Source organism: Microcaecilia unicolor, chromosome 11 (genome assembly GCF_901765095.1).
Source record: "Microcaecilia unicolor chromosome 11, aMicUni1.1, whole genome shotgun sequence".
Lineage (NCBI taxonomy): Eukaryota > Metazoa > Chordata > Amphibia > Gymnophiona > Siphonopidae > Microcaecilia > Microcaecilia unicolor.
In genome coordinates, this window is record NC_044041.1 from 34049817 (window position 1) to 34075340 (window position 25524).

The 25524-nt window shown below is 44.0% G+C and overlaps 1 protein-coding gene across 1 annotated transcript in view; it reads right to left on the reverse strand.

Moving 5' to 3' along the window:
* The window catches only part of CUX2 (cut like homeobox 2), a 521901-nt gene that overhangs the window by 106983 nt on the left and 389394 nt on the right, over window positions 1–25524 (reverse strand). Inside the window, exon 5 of the mRNA XM_030219071.1 lies at window positions 2293–2427. Coding sequence (XP_030074931.1) covers window positions 2293–2427 — 135 coding nt within the window. The remainder of the gene's footprint in view (window positions 1–2292; window positions 2428–25524) is intronic.

A 25524-nucleotide genomic window follows, 5' to 3' on the forward strand; every position in this document is an offset into this window, starting at 1 on the left:
CCGCCGGCACCTCACCTGACCCAGCATTTTAAAAAAATCTACAAGCGGCGGTGCCTCGAGTCTGAGTAAAAGAAGAAAAATTGCTTTGTCCGTTGGCCGGCCTTCCCTCATGTCCCGCCCTTGCAGAAGTTACATCAGAGGGCGGGACATGAGGGAAGGCCAGCCGACGGACGAAGCGATTTTTCTTCTTTTACTCAGACGCGAGGCACCACCGCTTGTAGATTTTTAAAAAAATGCTGGGTCAGGCGATGTGCCGGCGGGTCGGGTGGCAGAAGAGGGTCGTTTGGCGGGTCGGGTAGGGGAGGTCTCAGAAGGGAGGGGGGCTCAGGTGGCTGGAGGGAGGGGGAGCAGGGAAACGAGGAGAGTTGCGTCGCTGGACATGGGTGGCGGGCAGGCGAGCAGCGGCGGTGGTCAGTGAGGCGAGGCAGAGTTGAGGTGCGCCGCGCAGGGCCCTATGTGGCCGCCTCGGTCGCCTCTGCCTAAGACCGGCCCTGTCCTGTACTACAATTCATTCAAATAGCAAGGGGATGTATTGTGGGCATGTTTAGGGCGGGACTAAGGACAGCCTAAATTTAGGATGTCCAATAGCAATAATTGAATGGGAAGAAATATCCAAGTCAAAACAGAAGGGCGTCCTAAGTTTGATCTGTTTTGATCATGTCCAGGATATACAAAGGAGCCCTGTTTGAGTAGCTGACCCCTGGACGAATTAAGGCATATCCCCCTCCTTCCATTCCATTCCACTGCTTATATCCTGCTTAAGTCAACCAAGGAATCAAAGCAGGTTACATAAAAGAGATTACATCAACTTAAGCAGAACCTAAATATTTATCAAACAAATAATATTTCAAAGCCTTTCTGAAAAGTAAATAAGTAGAAATAGTCCAAACAGAAACAGATATAATATTCCAGATCTTACAGGATTGATACGTGAACGAGCTATCATGAAAACGCTTAAAATATACATCTTTAACTGAAGGAAAACCGAGTCTCAACAAAGAGCTAGAACGGGCCATTATCCTACTGGAAGGAAAAGATAACAACTGAACATGAGAAACTGGGCAACAGCCTGAAAAGATCTTATAAACCAAAAGCCATCCGAGTTCTCACCGGCAATCAAGGAAGAACTCTCAGTAGATCATACTTCTTTCGTCTACATATCAATTTTGCTGCTGTGTTCTGCAACAACTGGAATATATTCGATAGCTTTTGATGTATACCAGCGTAAAGAACACTGCAGTAATCAATTTGTGAAAGGATTATCATTTGAACTATCACACAAAACTGTTCTGGAAAAAAAAATGAACACACCGCCCTCAATTGACGCAACTTGAAAAATATCCTTTTACTCAAACTATTTAATCCTCCAGTGGTTACTGTCCCCCTCCCTCAACCCTGAAAGTGACACTGGAAAGGGAAACTAGGCTCACTGACAACATCAGGTATTATGGGCAGCAAGCAGGTCTGAAGGGTAGCCTAGTGGTCAATGCAGTGGACCCTCCAGATATACCATTAAAGACACTGCAAGCCTGAGGGCTATTGAGGTGGTGCAATTCAGGTACAGTTGGTATTTCCCTAACTTTGCACTGGAATATGAACCTGGGTGCCCTGGTTACAGTCCACTGCACCAGGGCTTTTTTTTTTGAGGGGGTACCTTGGGGGTACTGAGTACCGGCACCTTTTCAATTGTCTGCTAAATTTGACCCGTGGTCCCCAAGTTTTAATGAAAAAGCTCAGGCTCTACATACCAATGATGCCTTGTCATAGATTCTGCGATTAGTTGCAGGGGGCCTGGCTATTGTGGGGTGGGTCCCTCAGTGATCACCCCATCCCTGAAGGGTGGCCTGGCATTTGAGTACCGACACCTTTTTTGCTAGAAAAAACGCACTGCACTGACCACAATGATGCCCCCTCTGCTCTGAACAGACATCTGTGTGGCTAGTTTTGTACAAATACTGCCAGACAAGAGGTCCTTGTTCCCGTTTTTTTGTGTTCATAATTTGGAAATTTTATTTTGGAAAATGGCTGTTCATTTTTGACATTCTCACATACTTGTGAACAGAAAATCCCGATGTTTTTCCTGTTTGAAAATGGCTGTGAGATGGATGGGGTTTCTTGGACGTTATGAGTGGGACGTCCCAATTCTGACTCGGATGTTCCTTTCAAAATGCCCCTTTAAGTATTTAGGTATTTTCATTCTTGCCTGGGAGCACCCAGTATCTTATAACACCAATTAGATTTGTCATCATATTTGTCCTACATAGGGGTGGGGGGCGGGGGCATTTTCCGTACCTGTGCTGTTGAATTCTGAATGTTTCTTCCAGTGACAACCAAATTCCTTCACTGCTTTGTTCTCGGGATCAATGAACTGAAGCTGAAGGATTCGGTCTTCTAAACTCCGGGCTGCTTCAAGCAGAGGAACAGGATCTGGACAAAAATCCAGAAAACGTAATGTCATCACTACTACCGAGAACAGTGTGGGATTTTGCCTTGGCAATGGTCCAGATGCTCTCTGATAGATACAAACAATGCTTACAACCATAGCTATAATGTCCAGGAGCAACAGTGCAAGCGGCTTAGTGTGTTCTCTTAAACCTATAGACATAGCCTTCAAAAGGATTTAACAGGTGACAAGAGCAGAGCAGAAGCAGAACCAGGTTGTGACGCCAAGGGGAGCAGAGAGCAGACTATACAGGCGTGACGGACTGCTGAAAAATAGGCGCCGGCACCATCGGAAGTCCATTTGGGGGGGGAGCGGCATCCCACTAGCTGGAGCAGAGGTGAAGGAAGGAGGAGAATGAGAACCCACAAGCCATCAGTTCTGTTCTTTGCAAATCCACTAACCCCCTTAGTCTCTAAACCTGCACGCACAATTTATCGCTTAGTACGTGTAAGTTATAGAAAACCGTCTTTTGAGTTTTTAAATTAGCTAATTGCCATCACCAATAATTGCTAGTGTTGATTAGAGCTAATTAACACTAATTTGCAGTTACTTGTGTAACTGCCCTTAGAATTCTACACATTGTGCACGCAAAATCCTTGGAGTGCAACCCCAAGGGAGTGAGGGGCATGGGTAGGTCAGGGGCGGGCCTAGCACTTACGTGTCCAGAACACTAGCAGTGCCAGTTCAACTTTGCTCCAGCTCAGTTCCATTAGATCATGAAGCAAAAATATTGGGAGTCATTTTGGATTCCACATTGTCTTTCATCCCACAGGTTGCTGCTGTATTAAAACGCTCTTTCTATAAACTTCGTGGCCTAGTGGTTAGCGTGGTGGACTTTGGTCCTGGGGAACTGGGTTCGATTCCCACTGCAGCTCCTTGTGACTCTGGGCAAGTCACTTAACCCTCCATTGCCCCAGGTATAAAATAAGTACCTGTGTATACTAGTTAAACTGCTTTGAATGTAGTTGCAAAAACCACAGAAAGGCTGCAGATCAAGTCCCATTTCCCTTTCCCTATTTGAGATTCTAAATGGAATGTTAAGGTTCTGTTGCTACTATTGGAGATTCCACATGGAATGTTGCTAGTGGAGGAGTAGCCTAGTGGTTAGTGCAGTGGACTTTGATCCTGAGGAACTGAGTTCAATTCCTGCTGCAGCTCCTTGTGACTCTGGGCAAGTCACTTAACCCTCCATTGCCCCAGGTACAAATAAGTACCTGAATACAATATGTAAGCCACATTGAACCTGCTATGAGTGGGAAAGTGTGGGGTACAAAAATAAATTATCCACCCCATAAGAACCCCCAGCCTAAATATCCTCATACACTCTTTAGTAATTGGTTAACTTGATTAATGCAATGCCTTATACAAAGGACTCCATGTCAGAGGTCTTCGGCATCTGCAATTAATCCAAAACAAACTTGATCATGTTACTCCACTATTAAAAGCAGCACACTGGCTCCTGCTGTCCCATCAATTAACCTATAAACTACTGCTTCTGGTTTACAAAGTCTGTGCCACAGGCGAACCAGCATATCTATCTCATCTTTTGACCGTTACTGCCTCTCATGCATGTTTCGGTTCTCCCAACAGAACCAGCTTATAGTACCCACCTTCCGGGAAATTAGATATAATATCACATGACACTCTATTTTTTTCAGTATAAGGGCCTGAGCTATGGTACAAACTGTGAACCCACCTTTGTCACTCACCTTCCCTGCAGAAATTCAAAACCAACCTTAAGTCCTTCTTATCTACAGAAGCCTACGACTAATACTGTCCGTATTACCTGTATGAGGGTGCTGGCCTCTGATCTGAATTACACAATCCACTCTTTTCTTTTGTGTTTCCCACCCAGCTATTCTATCAAACTATAAAATAATCAGTGGAGTGGCACTCATAGACGTGAATTGCTTGTTTACTCTTTGCAAAAATACTAGGACTAGGGAGCACACAATGAAGCTACAAAGTAGTAAATTTAAAACAAACCAGAAAAAATATTTCTTCACTCAACGTGTAATTATAGTAAAAAGCAGTTAGCTTAGCAGGGTTTAAAAAAAGGTTTGGCTAGCTTCCTAAAAAAAAAAAAGTCCGTAAGCCATTATTAAGATGGACATGAGGAAAATCCATTGCTTATTTCTAGGATAAGCAGCATAAAATGTATTGCACTATTTTGGGATCTTACAAGGTATTTGTGACCTGGATTGGCCACTGTTGGAAGCAGGATGCTGGACTTGATGGACCTTCGGTCTGTCCCAGTATGGCAAGACTTATGTTCTTATTATATTTCATTCCCTCCTTTTGTCACAGTCCATTGCTCTGTTTCTCAGCCCTCCCTGATCACTCTTAAATGTGAGCTGGCTAGACATTACTTTGATAGGCAGGATATAAGCCTTTAATAAACTTGTAGAACATTATCGGTTAGACCAGCCATTCCCAACCCAGTCCTCGAGGCACACCTAGTCCCATCGAGTTTCAGGATATCCTCAATGAATATTCATGAGTTAGATTTGCATGCAATTCTCTCATGCATATTCATTGTGAATGTTCAGAAAACCTGATGGGACTAGGTGTGCCTTAAGGACTGGGTTGGGAATGGCTACCCATGTGGTAATTTCATTTTTTATGCGCGTCTGTTACGCATGCCGGAAAATCATTTTTATTTTCCTGCGCGTGGCGGAAACCGGGCAGTAATCATCATTCTACACAAATAGACGATTACTATACGGTTACCGTGTGAGACCTTACCACTAAGTCAATGGATGGCGGTAAGGTCTCAGACCCAAAATGGACGCGCGCCAATTTTTATTTTGCCACATACCCAAAATGTAAAAAAGGCCTTTTTTACAGGCACGCTGAAAAATGGATCTGCACGCACCCAAAACACGTGCCTACACTAGCGCAGCCCATTTTTCAGCGCACCTTAGTAAAAGGACCCCTAAAGTAGGTAAGTAATTCTATTTATTTATTTATTTATCTAATCTAATTATTTTACACTGCTGAATTCCCATAAGGATCCAGAGTGGTTTACAACAAAGTAAGATTTAAACAATAATTTTACAGATTAAATTAGAAAATTACAGACAATAATAATAGGAATGACATCTGATCATTATACAATGAAGTCAGTCTCGACTAGAAGACAGGAATTTGGCAGCTCTGCAGTTGGAAGGGCCAGGAGCGGCCGTGGGGGGGGGGGGGGGTAGGGGAGCAACACTTGCCTCTCTCTCCTCCCTCCCTTCGTGCGGGCACACTAGGCTTACCTTTGCTGGCAGCCAATAAATGGACTGCCACCACTCCCAACGTCTTGCTCTGAGCAGCATGCTGGAACTTCTCTCACATGCTCGAGAAGTCCCAGCCTGCTGCCCAGAGCTGGAAACAAGGAGCGGGGAGCAGCAGTAGTCTATTTACTTGGCTGGCAGGGCTCAGTATCCCCACCAGCAACGTAAAAGATAATTCAGCAGGGGGCCCAAGCCTACATTTTGGGAGCCAGTTGTTAAAGTAGCCATGGAGGGTCCTACTTTAACAACCGGCTCCCAAAATTCTTAAAAACTTAACAACCGGCTCTTGCGAGCCTGTGAGAGCCTGCTCCAGCACACCACTGACTGTATTCCACCAGAAATGAATATTCAGCAACTGTGCATTTTTCCAGTTTTGCGAAATATGCCGTTGAGCAATAGTGAGGAGAATGTCCAATAGTTTTGATTGCGGGGAGGTCAAATCAAAAGTTGCATGAACGGACTTAAAAATTACAATTGAATAAGTCAGGTCATCAGTTATGGGCAAAATGTTTTGTATAATATTCCAATTACCTTTGATGTTCTCCTTAAATTTAAAGAAATAGACTAAAGTTTTACAGCTGTCTTCTTCTACGCAAAATGTTGAAACAAAATTTCTGCTATCCAAAAGTACCAGTACATCTGCAATAAAAGACAGCCTCTATTTCCATTGCAAATTGGAGGCTATGGAAAATTCCCTTAGAAATAGGAAACTTTGGTTTCTTAATTTTCCTGTAACTCATTATCCATCTGCAGAAATACTCGTCAGGAAATACTTTAAAGAAGTTCTTGGATTATCTAACTTTGGGGAGATTCCCCTGGTGAAATGTCATTATTAGCTTAGGAAAAAAGTTGTACAAGGTGATCAGCGGCAGGATCTGGCTGATGTGGGGCCTTCATAGAGTGATAATTTGACAGCCTTTCTGGAGCAGGGACATAGCCAGACAGCAGATTTTGGGTGGGCCTAGGCAAGAAGTGGGTGGGCACCAAGTGTTCTCTCCCCCCCCCCCCCAAATATCTAAGCTGGTAGGAAAATGCTTCTCTCCACCTTGGCAATCTGCAGCAGGCATGCGCTGAAAACAGAGCATTCGCAGGTGCCAGTATCGTGGAGCACACCATTTTCATTACCATCAGGGGGAAGTCTCCAGCTGGTAGAGCTTGGAATCCCCATCAGCTACTGCTAAACATGTGCTACTGTTGGGTGGGCCTGAGCCCTAAATGGGTGGGCCCTGACCCACCCAAGCCCACCTGTGGCTACGCCACTGTTCTGGAGGATTCTACTGATACTATTTCAGACAGGGCCACCCTTTTGAATGAAGCTGATAAATCTGTCATATGAAAAGCATATTTTAAGAAAAAGTCCACGCTTGTTTGAGGGAAGACTATTCAAGTTTTCCCAGATGTGTTACGTAATACCCAGATGCAAAGAAAGGCCTTTTTGGCCTTGAAAAATAGGGTGGTGGCTTTAGGAGGCCACCTTTTTTCTTCGCTTCCCATGTAAATGTTTAGTTAGTATTTTTTTTTTGAGAAACAGTATATGTTTTTTTTTATTCTACACACCTTGAAAAATTCTTACAGGTGCATTGGACTTGAGTTCAGCTGCGTTAATGTTTAGGGAGTTTATACACATTGTTGGAGGTCAGCCAAGTAGATATCTTGTTTGTTCTCTTGGGATTTCTCTTTTGTGGAATCCATGTTGTTAAGTTAGTCTCTCTTCTCCCTTGATGTGGGTTAATTTCGAAAGATGTCTATGTTCAAGGAAAAACTATTTTTCTTTGGTTATTGTATTATGATACAGACATTTGTTTCCTCTTTTGTTTCTTGCTGAAAATTATTGGGAGATGTAAATTTCATAAATGCAATCCCTCCCCCCCCCCAAAAAAAACTATATTTAAGTACATGAAGATATTAAGAAGCACTTTAATGGTTTAAGATGAAACACAGGTAGCTAGAAGGTTGTTAGGCTGTATAGAGAGAGGTGTGACCAGCAGAAGAAAGGAGGTGTTAATGCCCCTGTATAAGTCGTTGGTGAGGCCCCACCTAGAGTATTGTGTTCAGTTCTGGAGGCCATATCTTGCAAAGGATGTAAAAAGAATTGAAGCGGTGCAAAGAAAAGCTACGAGAATGGTAAGGGATTTGCGTTACAAGACGTATGAGGAGAGACTTGATGACCTGAACATGTATACTCTGGAAGAAAGGAGAAACAGGGGTGATATGATACAGACGTTCAAATATTTGAAAAGTATTAATCCGTAAACGAACCTTTTCCGGAGGTGCGAAGGCGGTAGAACGAGAGGACATGAAATGAGATTGAAGGGGGGCAGACTCAAGAAAAATGTCAGGAAGTATTTTTTCACGGAGAGCTCCTTTGAGCAGGGACCTTCCTTCTTTGTTTATTTTGTACAGCGCTGCGTAACCCTAGTAGCGCTCTAGAAATGTTAAGTAGTAGTAGTAGAGTAGTGGATGCTTGGAATGCCCTCCCGCGGGAGGTGGTGGAAATGAAAACGGTAACAGAATTCAAACACACGTGGGATAAACATAAAGGAATCCTGTTCAGAAGGAATGAATCCTAAGGAGCTCAGCCGAGATTGGGTGGCAGAGCCGGTGGTGGGAGACGGGGATAGTGCTGGGCAGACTTATACAGTCTGTGCCAGAGCCGGTGGTGGGAGGCGGGGCTGGTGGTTGGAAGGCGGGGATAGTGCTGGGCAGACTTACACTGTCTGTGCCCTGAAAAGGACAGGTACAAATCAAGGTAAGGTATACACAAAAAGTAGCACATATGAGTTTATCTTGTTGGGCAGACTGGATGGACCATGCAGGTCTTTTTCTGCCGTCATTTACTATGTTACTATGTTACTATATCTCCAAGGGAGAAGAGATAAAGGGAAGGAGAATTCAATGTGGATATTCCATAGAAGGTATAGAAACAGGTTCTCAAACGTCCTGGGAGACCTACTGGGGTAAAGATCTTTAGCAATTCTTTGTACAAGGAAGTGTTTTAACGCAGTGGTTCTTCTCAAACCTCTCCTGAGGGACCACCAGCCAATCCTCAGGATAACCCTAATGAACATGCATGAGAAAGATTTGCAAGTAATGGAGGCAGTAGGCCTGCAGATCTCTCTTAGGTATATTCATTAGAAATATCCTGAAAACCGAACTGGCAGATGGTCCCTCAGGACAGATTGGAGAACCACTGTACTAAAACACTTCCTTACAGAAAGGCTCAGAATTACTAGAGGTCTTCATACCAACAGAGGATAAATTCCTAACCTCGGGGAGACGCTTTCCTGGGAGAAGGAATGATTGCAATGGTTTTTAGCTGAGGAATATACTTCCCATTGATCAAGGGCTTTGGATACCATACAACCAGTACAGTGGCATCATGAACATTTCCACAGGCCACATGCAGCACTAGGGGAGCCCACTGGGAAGGAACAATACAAGCCAGATCAGCCTTCACTTCCTCTGTTAACTTGGCTTTTGTTTTAGCTTCTGATTGAAGGTTATGTGCAGCTGCTTACAATGTTAGTCAAAAGCACTACAATAATACTCAAATCAGAAATGGAGAAATTCAAACGAACAGATTTGGCATATTTCCCCAGATTCTAAATATGGTGACGCCATTTGGCAGTGCATCCAAACTGTACATGCAACTTCATTATTTAACAAGCCAATAATACAGCAGCCAGGCTCATATTTAGAAAATCGCAATTCAACAGCGCCAAACCGCTACGAGAAAAACTGCACTGGCTTCCAATCAAAGAACGTATTACTTTCAAAATCTGCACCCTGGTCCACAAGATTATCTATGGCGAAGCACCGGGTTATATGTCTGACCTTCTAGACCTACCAAAAAGAAACACAATTGGATCATCACGATCATACGAAAGTCTTCAACACCCCAGCTGCAAGGGACTCAAGTATAAATCAATCCACAGATCCAGCTTCTCATATATAAGCACGCAACTATGGAACCAAAAGCCATAAAGACAACACACGACCACCTCAACTTCAGAAAATTATCACTAAAGACCGACCTGTTCGAGAAGGCATACCTTACTGATCCAACTTAAGTGCCTGGACTCAGCAACACAACGAAACCATATCCTGCAACGAACATTATATAACTCTTCTTCTCTTGATTCTATTATGTGTCTGTAACACATACATCTCATTCTCTATCACATCACTCTGTATTTGTTTCATCACCGGAGGCGGCTTATGCCTCATGGTGCTATGTAAGCCACATTGAGCCTGCAAATAGGTGGGAAAATGTGGGGTACAAATGCAACAACAAATAATAATAATAATAATAATGATAACAAGCAATTTTCAGCACTAACTGGAACTAACTAGAATTTATGCACGCAACTTTCTATGCGTATTCTGTAAGTGATGCATGTAAATTCTAATGCATGCATCTTAAAGGGGCGCGGCCATGGGAGGGGGAATGAGTGGGTCATGGGTGTTCCTAGAAACTACGCATACTGTTATAGAATATGCCCGATCTGTGACTGTTAGGAGCGGGCATTTAAACCAGGTTTTAATTGGTGTAAATTGTCACGCCTAAATTTAGTTGCATGTCTGGGTGCTATGCGTATTCTTTAAACCATTCGTAATGTTAGGTGTGGGGTGGTGGGGGCAGTCCACCCCGGGTGCAAGCTGCAGGGGGGGTGCAGGGGGAAGCCATGTGGGTGTTGGCTCTGCCAGTTCCCTGCTCCCTCTGATGTTACTTCCTGTTCTGGTACAGGGAATCGGCAGAGCCGACAGCTGTGCGGCTGCTCGCTGTTCACCCAGGAGGAAAGAGCAATGCACATGATGGTGGTGGGGTGGGGGTTGGAGGTGATGTGTCGGGGGGGAGGTGATGCGATGGGGGTGTGTGTGCAGCGGCGATCTGCCCCGGGTGGCAGCCAACCAAGGAACACCACTGTTTATAAAATAACGCAAAGTATGTTCTTTTTCTGTGCCGATTTTTCTGGCTCCATATATAGAATTACAGTACTACCTCGGTTTTCGTTGACTTAGGTTATCGTTGGTTTTGGTTTTCGTCGATTTTTCCGCAAAAAATTTGTCTTGGATTTCGTCGGCGTGCCCACGTGACCTTGCTGCTAATTTTGCGAAAACAAAGGGTGTCCCACGTGTTCTCCTGCTCAGTGTGGTGTTGTTTCTTGTGTGAGCATCACCCCGTGCGTCTAGCCAAACAATTCCATTGCTTACCAGTGTTTTTGTGCTTTTTAAAATTGATTGCGAGTGCTAATACACAGTGTTACTAGGCGCGGCGAAGGTGCGAGTTCAGACAAGTCTGGGGCTGAAAAATTTGTGCCTGGATTCAAAGATTACGTAGAGGCTGAAGGATTCATCCCCCAACAAGTCTTCAACTGTAATGAAACTGGCCTCTTTTGGAAGAAAATGCCAAAGAGGACGTTCATTACACAGGAGGAAAAGGCACTGCCAGGACATAAGTCTATGAAAGATAGGCTAACTCTTTTGTTGTGTGGTAATGCTAGTGGTGATTGTAAAGTGGTTTACCATTCATGAGAGAGATTTTGAAGGGTTTGAGCCTTCCCCTGATGACCCTACACATGTGGTGCAGTCAATTGTTGATTTGGGGAAGTCCATGGGTTTGGAGGTGAGTGCCATGTTAAATATTCATTTATTCTTTACATTAGTCTTTTATATTCATTTTATATTAATTTCTTATTGTTTTTAGTATTAAACACTATATTTATTCTCTATAAAATGTGTTTTTGGTATGTATTTTGGAGTGTCTAGAATGAATTAATTGGATTTACATTGATTCATATGGAAATAATTGCCTCGGTTTTCATTGGTTTCGGATTTCCCCGATTGTTTTCGGACAGATTATCGACGAAAACCGAGGTATCACTGTAAGTCCATTTAGTGCAAACTGTCTTAGAAGCTGAGAGTATTGACTGACTGCTTTGGTGGCTCACAGTCAGCTGATCAAGGCATTTTAAAGACAATTCTATGAACTGGCACCTAGGTTTGGTCGCCAGTAGTGCGCCTAGTTTACAAAATAGTAGCAACTTATGCGCATGACTGGCGCCAATAACTGGGAGTTATGCACGTAAGTGCTAGGCGCTATTCTACAAACAGTGAACCTAAATCGCTTAGTGCACAACTGTTGGGGGAGGGGCCTGTACATGTGGATGAAGCAAGGGAGTTAAGGGCCAGATTCTACATATGGCACCTGAAAAATCCACGTGGAACAAATTTCCGCCTAAGCGAACTCTATATGTGGCACCTAAATTTAGGCGCGGTATATAGAATACACTTAGGTGATATCCCAGCACCTAGAACTCACGCATCCAGTGGTGTGCTGGAGCAGGCTCTCACGGGCTCGCGAGAGCCGTTTGTTAAGTTTTTAAGAATTTTGGGAGCCGGTTGTTAAAGTAGGCCTCCCCATGGCTACTTTAACAACTGGCTCCCAAAATGTGGGCTTGGGCCCCCTCCTGAATTAATTTTTACTTTGCTGGCAGTAATGCTGGCCCCACCAGCCAAGTAAATAGACTGCTGCTGCTCCCTGCTCCCTGTTTCTGACTCTGAGCATCAGGCTGAGACTTTTCATGCAAGTGCAAGAAGGTTCCATCATGCTGCTCAGAGCCAGAAACAAGCAGCAGAGAATGGTGGCAGTCCATTTATTGGCTGGTGGGGCTCGACAAAGGTATGCCTAGCGTGCCCGCACAAGGGAGGGGAGAAAGAGGCATGTATTCCCCCCCCCAAAAAAAGAATGTCAGGGCCGGCTATGCCCGGAGAGAGAGCCCGTTGTTAAAAATTTACCAGCACACCCCTGCACGCATCCATTTACACCAAGGAAAACGCGGTGTAAATACTCGCCCATAGATTTACGAGCAGAGGGGCATATTCTATAACAGTGCATGCAAATTTTGGAACGCCCATTTCTCTGTCCATAACCATGGCCCTTTTGGCTGAACGCATTACAATTCAGGTGCTCTGTGTTACAGAATACACTTAGCGAGCTGTGCGTGTAAATTCTAATTATTGCCAATTACTGCTCATTATTGCTTGTTAAGTGCTATTATCAATGCAGATTAGCTTGTTAAGCCAATTAAATTATCCACATTGTTATAGAATATGCTTGGATTTCAGCGCAGAACACTAGGTGCAATATATAGAATCCAGGGGTAAATAGGTGTATCGCCAAGCCACGCCCACAACTTATAGAATACTATCATAGCGCAATTAGGTGGATCCACTCACGCCAGCCATTGACCTGTCAAAATGGATGCGCACCAATTTTCATTTTGCCGCACATCCATTTTCGGCCAAAACTTTAAAAAAGGCATTTTTTACAGGTGTGCTGAAAAATGGATCTGCACACACCTAAAACACGCGCCTACACCAGAACATGCCATTTTTTTGCGCACCTTAGTAAAAGGACCCCTTGGGGATGATTTGTGGTTACAACCAAGACTCTATCGTGTTTGACTGTCTATTTGGTTAGTATGATGGAGACTTGCCAACCAGAGTTTAAGCTTGGTTGACTAGGGTCTGCAAAGAGTGGCGGGCATGGCTCTGGACGCTTTGTTGGGCATACTGGATGGTCTGTGCAGGTCTTTATCTGTCGTCATTTACTGTGTGTTTTACTTAGATAGCTCTGTTCATTTTCTGGTTTTCATTTTGTATAAAAGTCAGCCAAAGCAATCGAGATAATATTTCACATCTTGTTCAGTTTTATCAGCACAGATGGGTTGGATACATTTTGGGTGTCAGCAGCAGCTAGACCGTAAATGTTCACCACTGAAAATCTTGCAGTTGAGAAGGCAACGGGCCCTTCTGCATCTGGGACTTAAGCTTCATTTCTGTCTTTTTTTTTTAAACAGATGGTTTAATCCACTTGGCTTTTATTTATAGGAGTTAATTTTTCAAAACAATGGGGGGTGCTAAATTCAACATTAATGACCCCTCCCTAGATATAGTGAAGACGTTTGCTCAGTATTGGGGGTGCTCAATCATCCACTGCACCCACAGAGCTGGTTCCTATGATTGATACATAACTCCTTTATAGTGGGGTTGGGGGGGAGAGTAATAAACACAAATCCCATTTATTACATGATATGAAGCTCAAAGAAAAGGTTGAGGCGGGACATTCCTTAGCTCACAGGTAAGACTTTGCACCTGGACCTTAGACAAAGAGAGACTGATAAGTGATCTCACTTAAAATAAGCGTTGTGTCTAGGATTCAAATGTAAGGTTTGAACAGTGAGTTGGGTAGAGCCCTTTTCTGGCCATTTGTCTGAGACAGAGAACTTGCAGATCCCCACCGAGGACGTGACAATGTTACATCCTCTGCCATTAAGAGGTAATTCTATGAATAAGGCTATTTTCCTTTACAGAACGGGTGCCGCATAGGTACCCAAATATAGATGAACTGCCCTCTATACCTCCTAATAAATAAATAAACAAACACTAAAAAGATGATCCTGATTTTACCAAGGGGCGTAGGTTTACCCACGTTAATTTGGAACTACTGCCAGTCAAATTCGGGTGCCGGCGGTAGCTCCAGTCCCGGCTCGTGCCATTTGCCGTGCTACGGAAAATAGCTAGATCGTTTCCAATGTGGCGCTAACCTGGCGGTAATTGGACAGTGCCACGCGCTAGCGGAAGCCTTTAACGCCACCTCAATGGGTGGCGTCAAGTTAGGGTTACCATATGGCTCCAGAAAAACATTGAACATATTACAGGGTGGAGGCACAGAGGCTTTTTCCCTTTTTTTTGGGATTTTTGCACTCCACAGGAGAATTATAGTATATTAAGTACTTTGCAGCTGATATGAGAGAGGCAACTGTTGTATGTTGAAGATTATAAACTCTCTTATCCTGATATTTCTGGTCCAGAAAAAGGAGGACACATTGATCCAGTCCGGGTTTTGCTTCGATTGAAAGCAATGGAAGTAAAACCCAGACTGGCTCAATCTGTCCTCCTTTTTTCTGGAGCCTACGTCAAGTGCTCCTCCCCCGCACGGCCACGTGGTAAGTGAAATCTTACCGCTTGGCCATGCCATTTTTTGGTCTTTTTACCTCAGCTTGCAAAAAGGACCCCCAAGTTCATTATTCTATAGGCAATCTGGTTTTCTATTGTCATACGTGAACAAGGGAATTAACTGCGTCTCCTGAAAGCAAATATGTCAGCTGTACAATTTTTGCATGACATGAGACTGACACGAATTTTAGTACGCTGCTGTAAGATCTTGACTGCTTAGTGTTGTTTTGAAACTGTACCAAATTACTGTTTGAAACATTAAAATTTGATCTATTAATCAGCACATGAAACGTCTGGTCTCCTTCTTTTTGTACAAAGTGCACATGCAACACTTTTTGCTTTCAGGTAACAACTATATCACAACACAATCTCCTCTCGGCTCTGCCTGTTTAAGTGAAGGAAGAAGCAGAGACAAGAGCAGTTTGTGCAGAGGTAAGCAGGTGGGTTCTGTACACTGTGTCTTCCCTCTGTCAGCACTACACCATCATTAGCTGGTATGTGCTCAGCAGGGTGTGCCATTATGTCTCCCAGGGCTGGTGTAATTATACATTGACATAATTAACCCAGCAAGTCCATTAGGCAGGCCAGCTAAAAATTCATCTATAATTATTTGTTGTGTGCATGCTAATGAGTCCATCTGCACAGCCATTGTACAACATGAACAAATTAATTTACAAGTCTGGGATTTTCTTTTTTTTAATAAGTTCAGGAAAATGTCTCCTATTGTGGTATATTTTTTTTCCGATACATGGAATATAAATGGAACAGGATTCTGTAGGGGGTCAAACAGTCAGATCCGTAACTAAATGCAACACAATGCAGCCTCGCTGGCTATTACATTATTCTGTTTACCTAAGGCGTAAATGCAGTTACTTCTGGTGATAAAGTTAAGCTGCAGTATGGAAAAAATAACCCAGGTACATTAAACACGTTTGTATTATTTTAGAATTATGGGCTTGTGGCTTCTGAATGAATTTCTGAATCTGGCCATGATAAACTCATGTTTCATGCAGGAATAACTCATGTTTCATGCAGGAATAGCCTAATCTTTACAGCCACTGGTGTACTGAGGGCGGGGCGGTGGGGTCAGCGGCTGTCGGCTCTGCCGGATCCCTGCTCCCTCTGATGTTACTTCCTGTTCCAGGGCATCACCCCAGGACCAGGAGGTAAGAGCAATACATTGGGGGGGGGGGGGTATGGAGGTGATGCGCCAGGAGGGGGAACAGGCTGCTGCACCCAGGGGGGATGACGCTGCATCCGGGGGGGGGGGGGGGAGATGTGTGCGCAGCGGCGATCCACCCTGGGTGGCAGTTGACCAAGGAACACCACTGTTTAGAGCAGTGGGCTGAGAACCAGGGGAGCCAAGTTGAAATCCTATTAATGTTCCTTGGGATCTGGGGCAAATCATTTAGGGGTCCTTAATGGGAAAGGGAAAGGGAAATGGGACTTATATACTGCCTTTCTGAGGTTTTTGCAACTACATTCAAAGCGGTTTACATATATTCAGGTACTTATTTTGTACCAGGGGCAATGGAGGGTTAAGTGACTTGCCCAGAGTCACAAGGAGCTGCAGTGGGAATTGAGCTCAGTTCCCCAGGATCAAAGTCCACTGCACTAACCACTAGGCTACTCCTCCAACAGCAACATTCCATGTAGAATCTTCAAATAGTAGCAACATTCCAGAATCTCAAATAGTAGCAATAGCAACATTCCATGTAGAATCTCAAATAGGGAAAGGGAAATGGGACTTGATATACCACCTTTCTGAGGTTTTTGCAACTACATTCAAAGCGGTTTACATATATTCAGGTACTTATTTTGTACCAGGGGCAATGGAGGGTTAAGTGACTTGCCCAGAGTCACAAGGAGCTGCAGTGGGAATAGAACCCAGTTCCCTAGGATCAAAGTCCACTGCACTAACCACTAGGCCACTCCTCCATGTGTCACATGGTAGTTTTTGAATTTGCACATGGTAACCAAGCGGTAAATAATTTATGGGAATTTTTTTTGATGTGTCAGGGTTGGAGCGTGGACATTCCTGTGCTACCAGTTAGCACATCTACATTGCCACACACTGACTAGTTAGTGCATGAATAACGAGGGAGCACTTACCTACTACAAAATAGATAGTTTTTAAAAATAGCTGCTCGCTAATGGCAACATTAGTGCATAGCCGTTAATGAAATAGATAGAAAAAAGGCTCTTTTCTGGCCACAGTAAAAATGGCTTTAACATGTGGGAAAGACCGACAAAAGGATGCGCTATGGCCAATTTTGTTTACTGCAGATCAGTACAAGGACTGCTTAACCCTCCATTGCATCAGGTACAGCTAATCCCCTAATTCTATAACTGGGTACCCAAATGTAAGCGTCACATGCGGGCTTATATTTATAGAATGCAGTCTCGATTATCAGATGTAAACAGGTGAACCATTGTCGGATAAGTGAAAAGTCAGATAATACGGAAAACAAGGGTAACCCCTTCAAAAATGCACAGAAAACATACTTTATGCATAGGGTATCTGTATTTAAAATACAGTATTGTTTATTAACACTAACCAGCAGCGTGTGAAGCCGATAAAACAGGAAGAGAACCTGCGCACTTCTTAACGGCAATGTGATGACGTCACTAGGAGGTCTGCCAGATATGCTGGACGGTCAAATTAGTGAAGGTCGGATAATTGAGACTGTACTGTACCATCACTTATAAGGGCGAATATATGCCCATGTGCATAAGTGCTAGGAACGTGATCAGCAGTACACAAATGCCTTAGCATGTAACTGCAAGGGGGGGGGGGGCGTTCACCGGGGAGCAGCATAGGCAGGGCTGACATTTATGTGCAATAATTTATAGAATACTGTAAGTTATATAAGTACATAAGTAATGCCACACTGGAAAAAGACCAAGGGTCCATCGAGCCCAGTATCCTGTCCACGACAGAGGCCAATCCAGGCCAAAGGCACCTGGCGAGCTTCCCAAACGTACAAACATTCTATACATGTTATTCCTGGAATTGTGGATTTTTCCCAAGTCCATTTAGTAGTGGTTTATGGACTTGTCCTTTAGGAAACCGTTTAACTCCTTTTTAAACTCTGCCAAGCTAACCGCCTTCACCACGTTCTCCGGCAACGAATTCCAGAGTTTAATTATGCGTTGGGTGAAGAAATATTTTCTCCGATTTGTTTTAAATTTACTACACTGTAGTTTCATCGCATGCCCCCTAGTCCTAGTATTTTTGGAAAGCGTGAACAGACACTTCACATCCACCTGCTCCACTCCACTCATTATTTTATATACCTCTATCAAGTCTCCCCTCAGCCGTCTCTTCTCCAAGCTGAAAAGCCCTAAAGTGTTGCATTTAGGTGACCACTTATGTCAGCCATAGAACTGGTGTAAGAGAGCATGCCTGAACCTAGGTGTGTTGATGCCGATTTACACTAATATTCTGTAATGGAAAGTATGTGCAAATTTGTTGCTACAGAATAGTCACGCTCCCTGCTTACTTTCTATGTTTAACTTTGGTGCCCAGTAACAGAATTTCCCCCCTTAGACTCTAAGTCCATCAAGAATAAGAAAATACCTACGGTACCTGAATGTCCTCACTTTGAGCTACCACTGAAAACAGGTGTGAGCCAAATTCACTATTTATCCCCCACTAAACAGAATGAGAAGAATGCATATGATAACAGAGCCCCTGTAAAACACAGGTTGTGGATTTCTGTGAATGGTCTGTGGGATTCAACAAAACTCCCCTTGTCCACGGCTTTTTACCAAGGTCTGAAGCACTTTGACAGTCTCTAGCTATTGGCAAACTAAACACTTCACAAGAAGCAGCCCAGAGGCTGCCTACGGCATTTAGGGGCTCTTTTATAAAGGTGCGCTGAAAAACGGCCTGAGGTAGTGTAGACGCATGTTTTAGGTGCAAGCAGAATCATTTTTCAGCGCATCTGTAAAAAAAATGCCTTTTTAAAATGTTTGCTGAAAATGGACGTGCGGCAAAATGAAAATCGCCACATGTCCATTTTGGGTCTGAGACCTTACCGCCAGCCATTGACCTAGCGGTAAAGTCTCACGTGGTAACCGTGCGATAATGACCTATGTGCATCAAATGCCACTTGGCGAGCGTCTGATACGTGCGTCTGAAAATAATTTTCGGACGCGCGCCAAAAATGAAATTACCGCAAGATCCACGTGGTACCCGGGTGGTAACTCCATTTTGGCGCATGTTGGGTGCACGTAGACGCTTACACGGCTTAGTAAAAGGACCCCTTAGTTTCTACTAGTGTGTGCTGAAGGTTTGCTGTGTCTCTCAAAGACGTGCATGCTCATTAAAACTGTAAGATGACGGAACATATTCGGTTCAGCTTCTAGACTGGATTTAATAAGTGGATGGAAAGTTCTAATTCTTAAATCAGCGTTATGATTATAGTCTGATTGATGTTAGGGTGGTGTGCTTCTCCTGCGAGAGGAGACAGGCTGGCTGGAAAATGCCCTTTTTGTAGGAGCTGCAAAATGGCCCACCATATTTGAATCAAGCCCTACAATTTTATGCCTTTTAATGACTGTTGATACGGTACATGATTCCATGTGAAGTAATGATTTGCATACGAGTAAAATGTAACTCTACCTTTTGACGGCACAAGGCCAATTTTCTTAAGTATGTAAGTCAGCTAACAAAGGAACAGTCTAGATCCCTTAGGGTGAAAAGTCCCCTTCTCCTCCTGCTGAAACCAGGTGACTCAAAAAATGGATGTTAAAGAACACAACCAGATGAAGTGGAGGAACACCAATCCCTACGAGTTAAGCAGGTCAAAAACCAAGGAGTAGGGTCCTTCCAAAAACATGAGGGCGTCTAGAGAATCTTTGTACACAGTATTTTATTCAAATTCAACAAAAAGACTCGACATGGCACCGTGGTTCGGCGCTGAAGCTCCTGCTTCAGGAGTCTGAAAGTAGATGTATGGTGGATATGAGCAGACTGCGTAAACTCGGAATCTCAAGAGAACAATCCAGATCGCAAAATAGAGTGTACCGCTTCAGCGCCGAAACACAGTGCTGTGTCGAGTCTTTTTGGTGAATTCAAATATAATACTTACATAGTAACATAGTAAATGACGGCAGATAAAGACCTGTACGGTCCATCCAGTCTGCCCAACAAGATAAACTCATTTTACATGGTATGTAATACTTGGAGTGGAGAAGTAGCCTAGTGGTTAGTGCAGCGGACTTTGATCCTGGGGAACTGGGTTCGATTCCCACTGCAGCTCCTTGTGACTGTGGGCAAGTCACTTAACCCTCCATTGCCCCAGGTACAAAATAAGTACCTGTATATATGTAAACCGCTTTGAATGTAGTTGCAAAATGCCACAGAAAGGCAGTATATCAAGTCCCATTTCCCCCTTTATATGTATACCCAAGTTTGATTTGCCCTTGCCTTTCTCAGGACACAGACCGTAGAAGTCTGCCCAGTACTGTTCTTGTACTAAGTTCTGAAGCTAACATCGAAGCCCCTTAAAATTTACACTCCAGCTCATCCCTATCTATTCAGTCATCATCAGGGCGTAGACCGTAGAAGTCTGCCCAGCTCCCATTTTGTTTCCAATTACCGGCGTCGCCACCCAAACTCCGCTAAGATTCCACGGAACCATTCCTTCTAAACAGGATTCCTTTGTGTTTATCTCACGCATGTTTGAATTCTATTACCGTTTTCATCTCCACCACCTCCCGTGGGAGGGCATTGCACATATCCACCACCCTCTCCGTGAAAAAATACTTCCTGACATTAGTCCTGAGTCTGCCCCCCTTCAACCTCAATTCATGTCCTCTAGTTCTACCGCCTTCCCGTCTCCGGAAAAGTTTTGTTTGCGGATTAATACCTTTCAAATATTTGAATGTCTGAATCCCCTGTTTCTCCTTTCCTCCAAGGTAAACAGGTCAGCAAGTCTCTCCTCGTACGGTTTGCAATGCAAATCCCATACCATTTTCGTAGCTTTTCTTTGCACTGCTTCCAGTCTTTTTACATCTTTAGCAAGATACGGCCTCCAAAACTGAACACAATACTCCAAGTGGGGCCTCACCAATGACTTGTAGAGGGGCATCAACACCTCCTTTCTTTTGCTTGTTATGCCCCTCTCTACGCAGCCTAGCATCCTTCTGGCCACGGCCGTCGCCTTGTCGCATTGTTTCTTCACCTTCAGATCCTCCGACACCAACGCCCCAAGGTCTCTCTCCTTAGTCGAGCTTACTAATCTCTCCCCTCCTATCCGGTATCTCTCTTTTGGGTTTCTGCATCCCGTGCATCACTCTACACTTCTTGGCATTACATTTTAACTCCTATTCAAACAGAGGTATATAGCTTTATATCAGAGTACCATCAATATCTTTTGTTAGTCACACAGTATCCACTACAGAATTCAAACAAACATAAACACATTTATTATTGCCCATATGTATACATACTTTATTCACAATAACCCTCAGTTCTCATGTAACTCTCTTCCACGTGCCAATCACACTGTCATCCACACAGCCAAACACTCTCATCTGATATTCACCACACACTACACATCACTAAAATTGCATTACAATACTTGCTCTTAAATTTCAACTTTGATAGGTCTCCTCAATTTCCAATGGTATTAAGAAATATTCGTTGCTTTCATTTGAAGCCAACCATTACAAAATGGCTGACACAGGCCGCTCTTATTGCTCAGTCCTCGTTTTAATAATCTCAAATTCAAAGTCAAAATAACAGTCGTTTCTAGATACTCAAACTCCAAATGTGTAGTGATGAGTCTTAATATATATTCCAGCTACAGTTATATCACTCACAACTAGATATCGTGCTTGACTGTCGTCATGAATCCACTGTGCGGCATTTGGAAGGCTTGCAAGAGAAACCGTTGATAAGATCACTTAGATGACCAAACTTCAACTCCTTTTTAGCTCCTCAATGCGAGACTGCATTTCGTGGTTTACTTCATCAGGAGGAACCAATTATCGTGACCTATAACAATTTGATAATACTTATCCATTCCTAGTCATCTCAAAATCTCATGGTTGGAAAGTTCGGGGGCAGATCTTTGGATTCCCCGCTCGTGGAGTAGTCTGGTTGGTTAAGCAGCCATTAAGCGTATTTACAATCATAATTATGATATAAGGTTAAAATTGAGATAAGCTTGTGAGATTTTGAGATAAAGAAGTTAGAAAATTAGGTGACTAATTTAAAGAAAGGTGCACATCAGGTCAGAAAGATGGATAAATATTATCTCAGCTAGGATAGGAGTGGATAAACAGGTCCTGCTAAAGTATGTGCAGCCCGTATCACTCCTTGTGTGTGTGGGTGAGACTAACAAGTTAGTTATTTCTTCCGTCAAAGGCCTGGTTGAAGAGCCAAGCTTTCACCTGCTTCCTAAAGTAGAGATAGTCTTGTATTAGGCAGAGCCTTTTAAACAGTGCATTCCAGAGTGCGGGGGCTCTGCTGGAGAAGGCTCACTTGTGGGTATTACATTGTGTAATGTCTTTTGTTGAGGGTGTGGTTAGTGATAGTCCTTGGCGGTATATGGAGGGTCATCCTGTTCTTCAAAGATCAGAGATATAGTTTTAAATTTAGCCCTGTATTGTACTGGTAACCAATGAAGTTCTTGTAAGAATGGTATGATGTGGTCACGTCATTTGCAACTTTCTACGAGTCTTGCTGCAGCATTCTGAATCAATTGAATGGTGCAGGCCCTTTGTAGTCAGAACCTTATATAGTGCATTGCAGTAATCCAGTCTTGATGTTATCATGGCATGCACAGCTGGGATAAGATTTACCTTCTCGATGTAAGGAGAGAGGCAGCATAGCTGTTGCAAATAGTAGAAACAGCTCTTCAAGGTTGCTTGGATTTGGGGAATCAGAGTAAGTGTTGAATCTAATTGTATTCCAAGGTTCCTGACGTGATTTGAAGGGGAGTTCGTACTTCCCAAAAGAGATTTTGCTGTCAGGTATGTATCCACTTGTATTAGGGACCCAGAGAAGTTTGGTTTTACTTGGGTTCAGGCAACGTTTGTTGTGTTTAGCCCATTCTCGAGTTGATCTTAGACAGGTAATCAGTTTATTCAAGGCTGTAGGTAAGTCAGGTTCAGTGGGTATGAGTAGCTGCACATCATCCGCATAGATGTAGAACTGAGTTTCCATTGACTGAATCACCTCAGCTAGTGGCTTGATGTAGATATTGAACAAAATAGGTGACAGTATCGATCCTTGTGGTACCCTGCAGGTCAGTGCCCATGGTGGCCATGAGTTGCAGCCAAACATTATGGATTGTTGCCTGTCTGATAGATAGAATCTGAACCAGGCAAGTACTGTTCCATTGATACCTGTTTATGTCAGTCGTGTTACCATGATATCATGATCCATGTGTCAAAAGCTGCTGAGAAATCTAGCAGAACTAACACCAAAGCGAATCCCCTGTCTTGGTTCTGTGAAGATCATCTAGTAGGGATACGAGGACCATTTCTGTTCCATAACCGGGTCTGAATCCAGAATGACATGGATCTAGCCAGTTTCTGTCTTCTAGCCAATCATTAAGTTGAACACAGACTGTTTGTTCTATAAGTTTCCCTAGAAATGGCATAGGCGCCCCATATAAGAGGCTTGGGGAGGCTTACCCAACCGTGACCTTCCCCCCTGCCTCCTCAGGAATGAAATTGTTGTACTTTCTGCTCCCCACCGGCACCCACCCCACTGCTCTTCTTTTCTTACCGGCTGCCTGCCTGCTTGCTTGACTCGCTATCTCCCTAAGGCTCCTTCCCCAGTGGTTCCGTTCTGGCTCTGCTGGAAGGGAACCTCCTCCTGTGACACACTTCTGGCGGCAGAGCCTGGCTGTGACTGTGGTGTTGCAGCATGCGACTCTTTTCAATCAGTCTCCCTCAGGCTCCTTCCGGCTCTGCCGGAAGGGAACATCCTCCTGTGACACACTTCTGGCGGCAGAGCCTGGCTGTGACTGTGAGCCTGAGCATACGGCTCTTTTCAATCAGTCACCGACACCGACTGAGCCAGGGAGGGAGGCAGCGGATCGAGCAAGCGCCAAGCGGGTAAGGAGTATTTGGGTCTCTTAGTTTGCTTTGCTAAACAGGAGACTGGTGAGGGGTGCTGATGCTGGATGATGAAGGGAGGAGCGAGAGATGGGGAGACATAGGGGCAATGTTGGATGGTGGTGGGGGTAGGAGGCAAGACAGTGGGGCAATGTTGGATTGGGGCACAGAGAGAGAGGTTTTATAAGTCAAACTAAAAATAAATAATTTGTTTCATGCAGATATCTTTTGATTAAACATAAATAGGCTATAAGCCCCTAATGTAGTCCATTGGTTTTCTTATATTTTGTTCTTGTGATGACTTATACTGTGCCAACATTGAAAACTCTTATCTCTATCTGGTCATTAATAAAAGGAGCTCATTGTGAACACTATCCACCCTAAAAGGTTGTGTTGTGGCTGTACATGAGGAATTGTGATATTATGATCCCTTGTTTCTTATTGTTGATGGTCTTTGTTTTCCACAGGGGTGGTTTATTGGTGTATCAGGGTCTGCCTAGTGTAATATTTACAGTATTAATTGTGACTATTTCACTTTTACTTATTTTTTTTCTGTGTGTTGCCAGACAATTACGAATATAAGCCCCACCCCTGGTACCACCCCTAACCCCACCCCCTTTAGCCTTCCCAAACAGTTGGGCCACTGACCGCCTATGAGAAATGGGATGTTGAATACTGGCCGGTAACTTTCAAGTTTGTCCTGGTCAAGGTTGTTTTTCTTTAGCAAAGAGTGAACCCACTGCCCTTTTTAATGCTGTTGGTAGTACCGTTAGAAAGAGAGGAATTCATATTTTTTGTGACGCTTTCTATGAGGCCCATAGTTTCCTGCTGCACTATCTTTGATTGGCAGGGGTCGAGGGAGCAGGTAGTTGGCCAAAGGTCTCTTTTGTCAAGGCTCTCCTCTGTCATTGGGTTAAAAGTGTCCCATCTGTCTTTTTATTTTTATTTTTGAACATTCATACCCCACTTTTTCCACATAACGCAGACTCAAAATGGCTTACAATGTACTGATGAATCAATTACAATGACATTAGAGAGGGTAGAAGGAACAGGGGAAGAAGTGAAAGGGAAGGGAGGGGGAAAAGAGTCTAAAATGGACGGTGGAAATCCAGACGCTGAGATGGATCAGAGTGGCTGGAACAGCTCCCTGCAAGGCACTGTTGTAAGACCCAGCGAGCGCAGTCAAAGTGCAGAAGAAGCAGCAGTATGGGGCCTGGAGAGTGGAGAGTTATCTTTCCTCCTGTGTAAGTTTATCATGCAGCAAGTTACATGCTTTTTATTATGGTGAGTATCACAGCTATATTGGGTGCACTTTATTCGGTATAGGTTCCATTTTCTTGCAGACGTCCCAGGGAGTTTCTTGTGGTTGCAGTGATTTGGTAAGGTTGTAGCCGGCACCATCTTATGCACTCAAGCATTCGGGCATTGTTGGTTGCTGGCTGATTTTAGTTATTTTTGCAGGGAGTGTTAGGTCTGGAAAACTATGCATTAAGGTAAGAAAACGGCATCACCTACGGCACCTAATCAGTGGCGTAGCAAGGGCGGGGCAGTGGGGGCGGTCCGCCCTGGGTGTCAACCGGTGGGGGGTGCTCCGCTCCGTCCATCCACACCCCCCTTGGCATGGAACCGCCTCCCCCCCCGACGCAGTCCCCACCTGCCAACTAGGTTCCAGCTCCGTCCACCCCAGCGTGGCGCCTCACATCA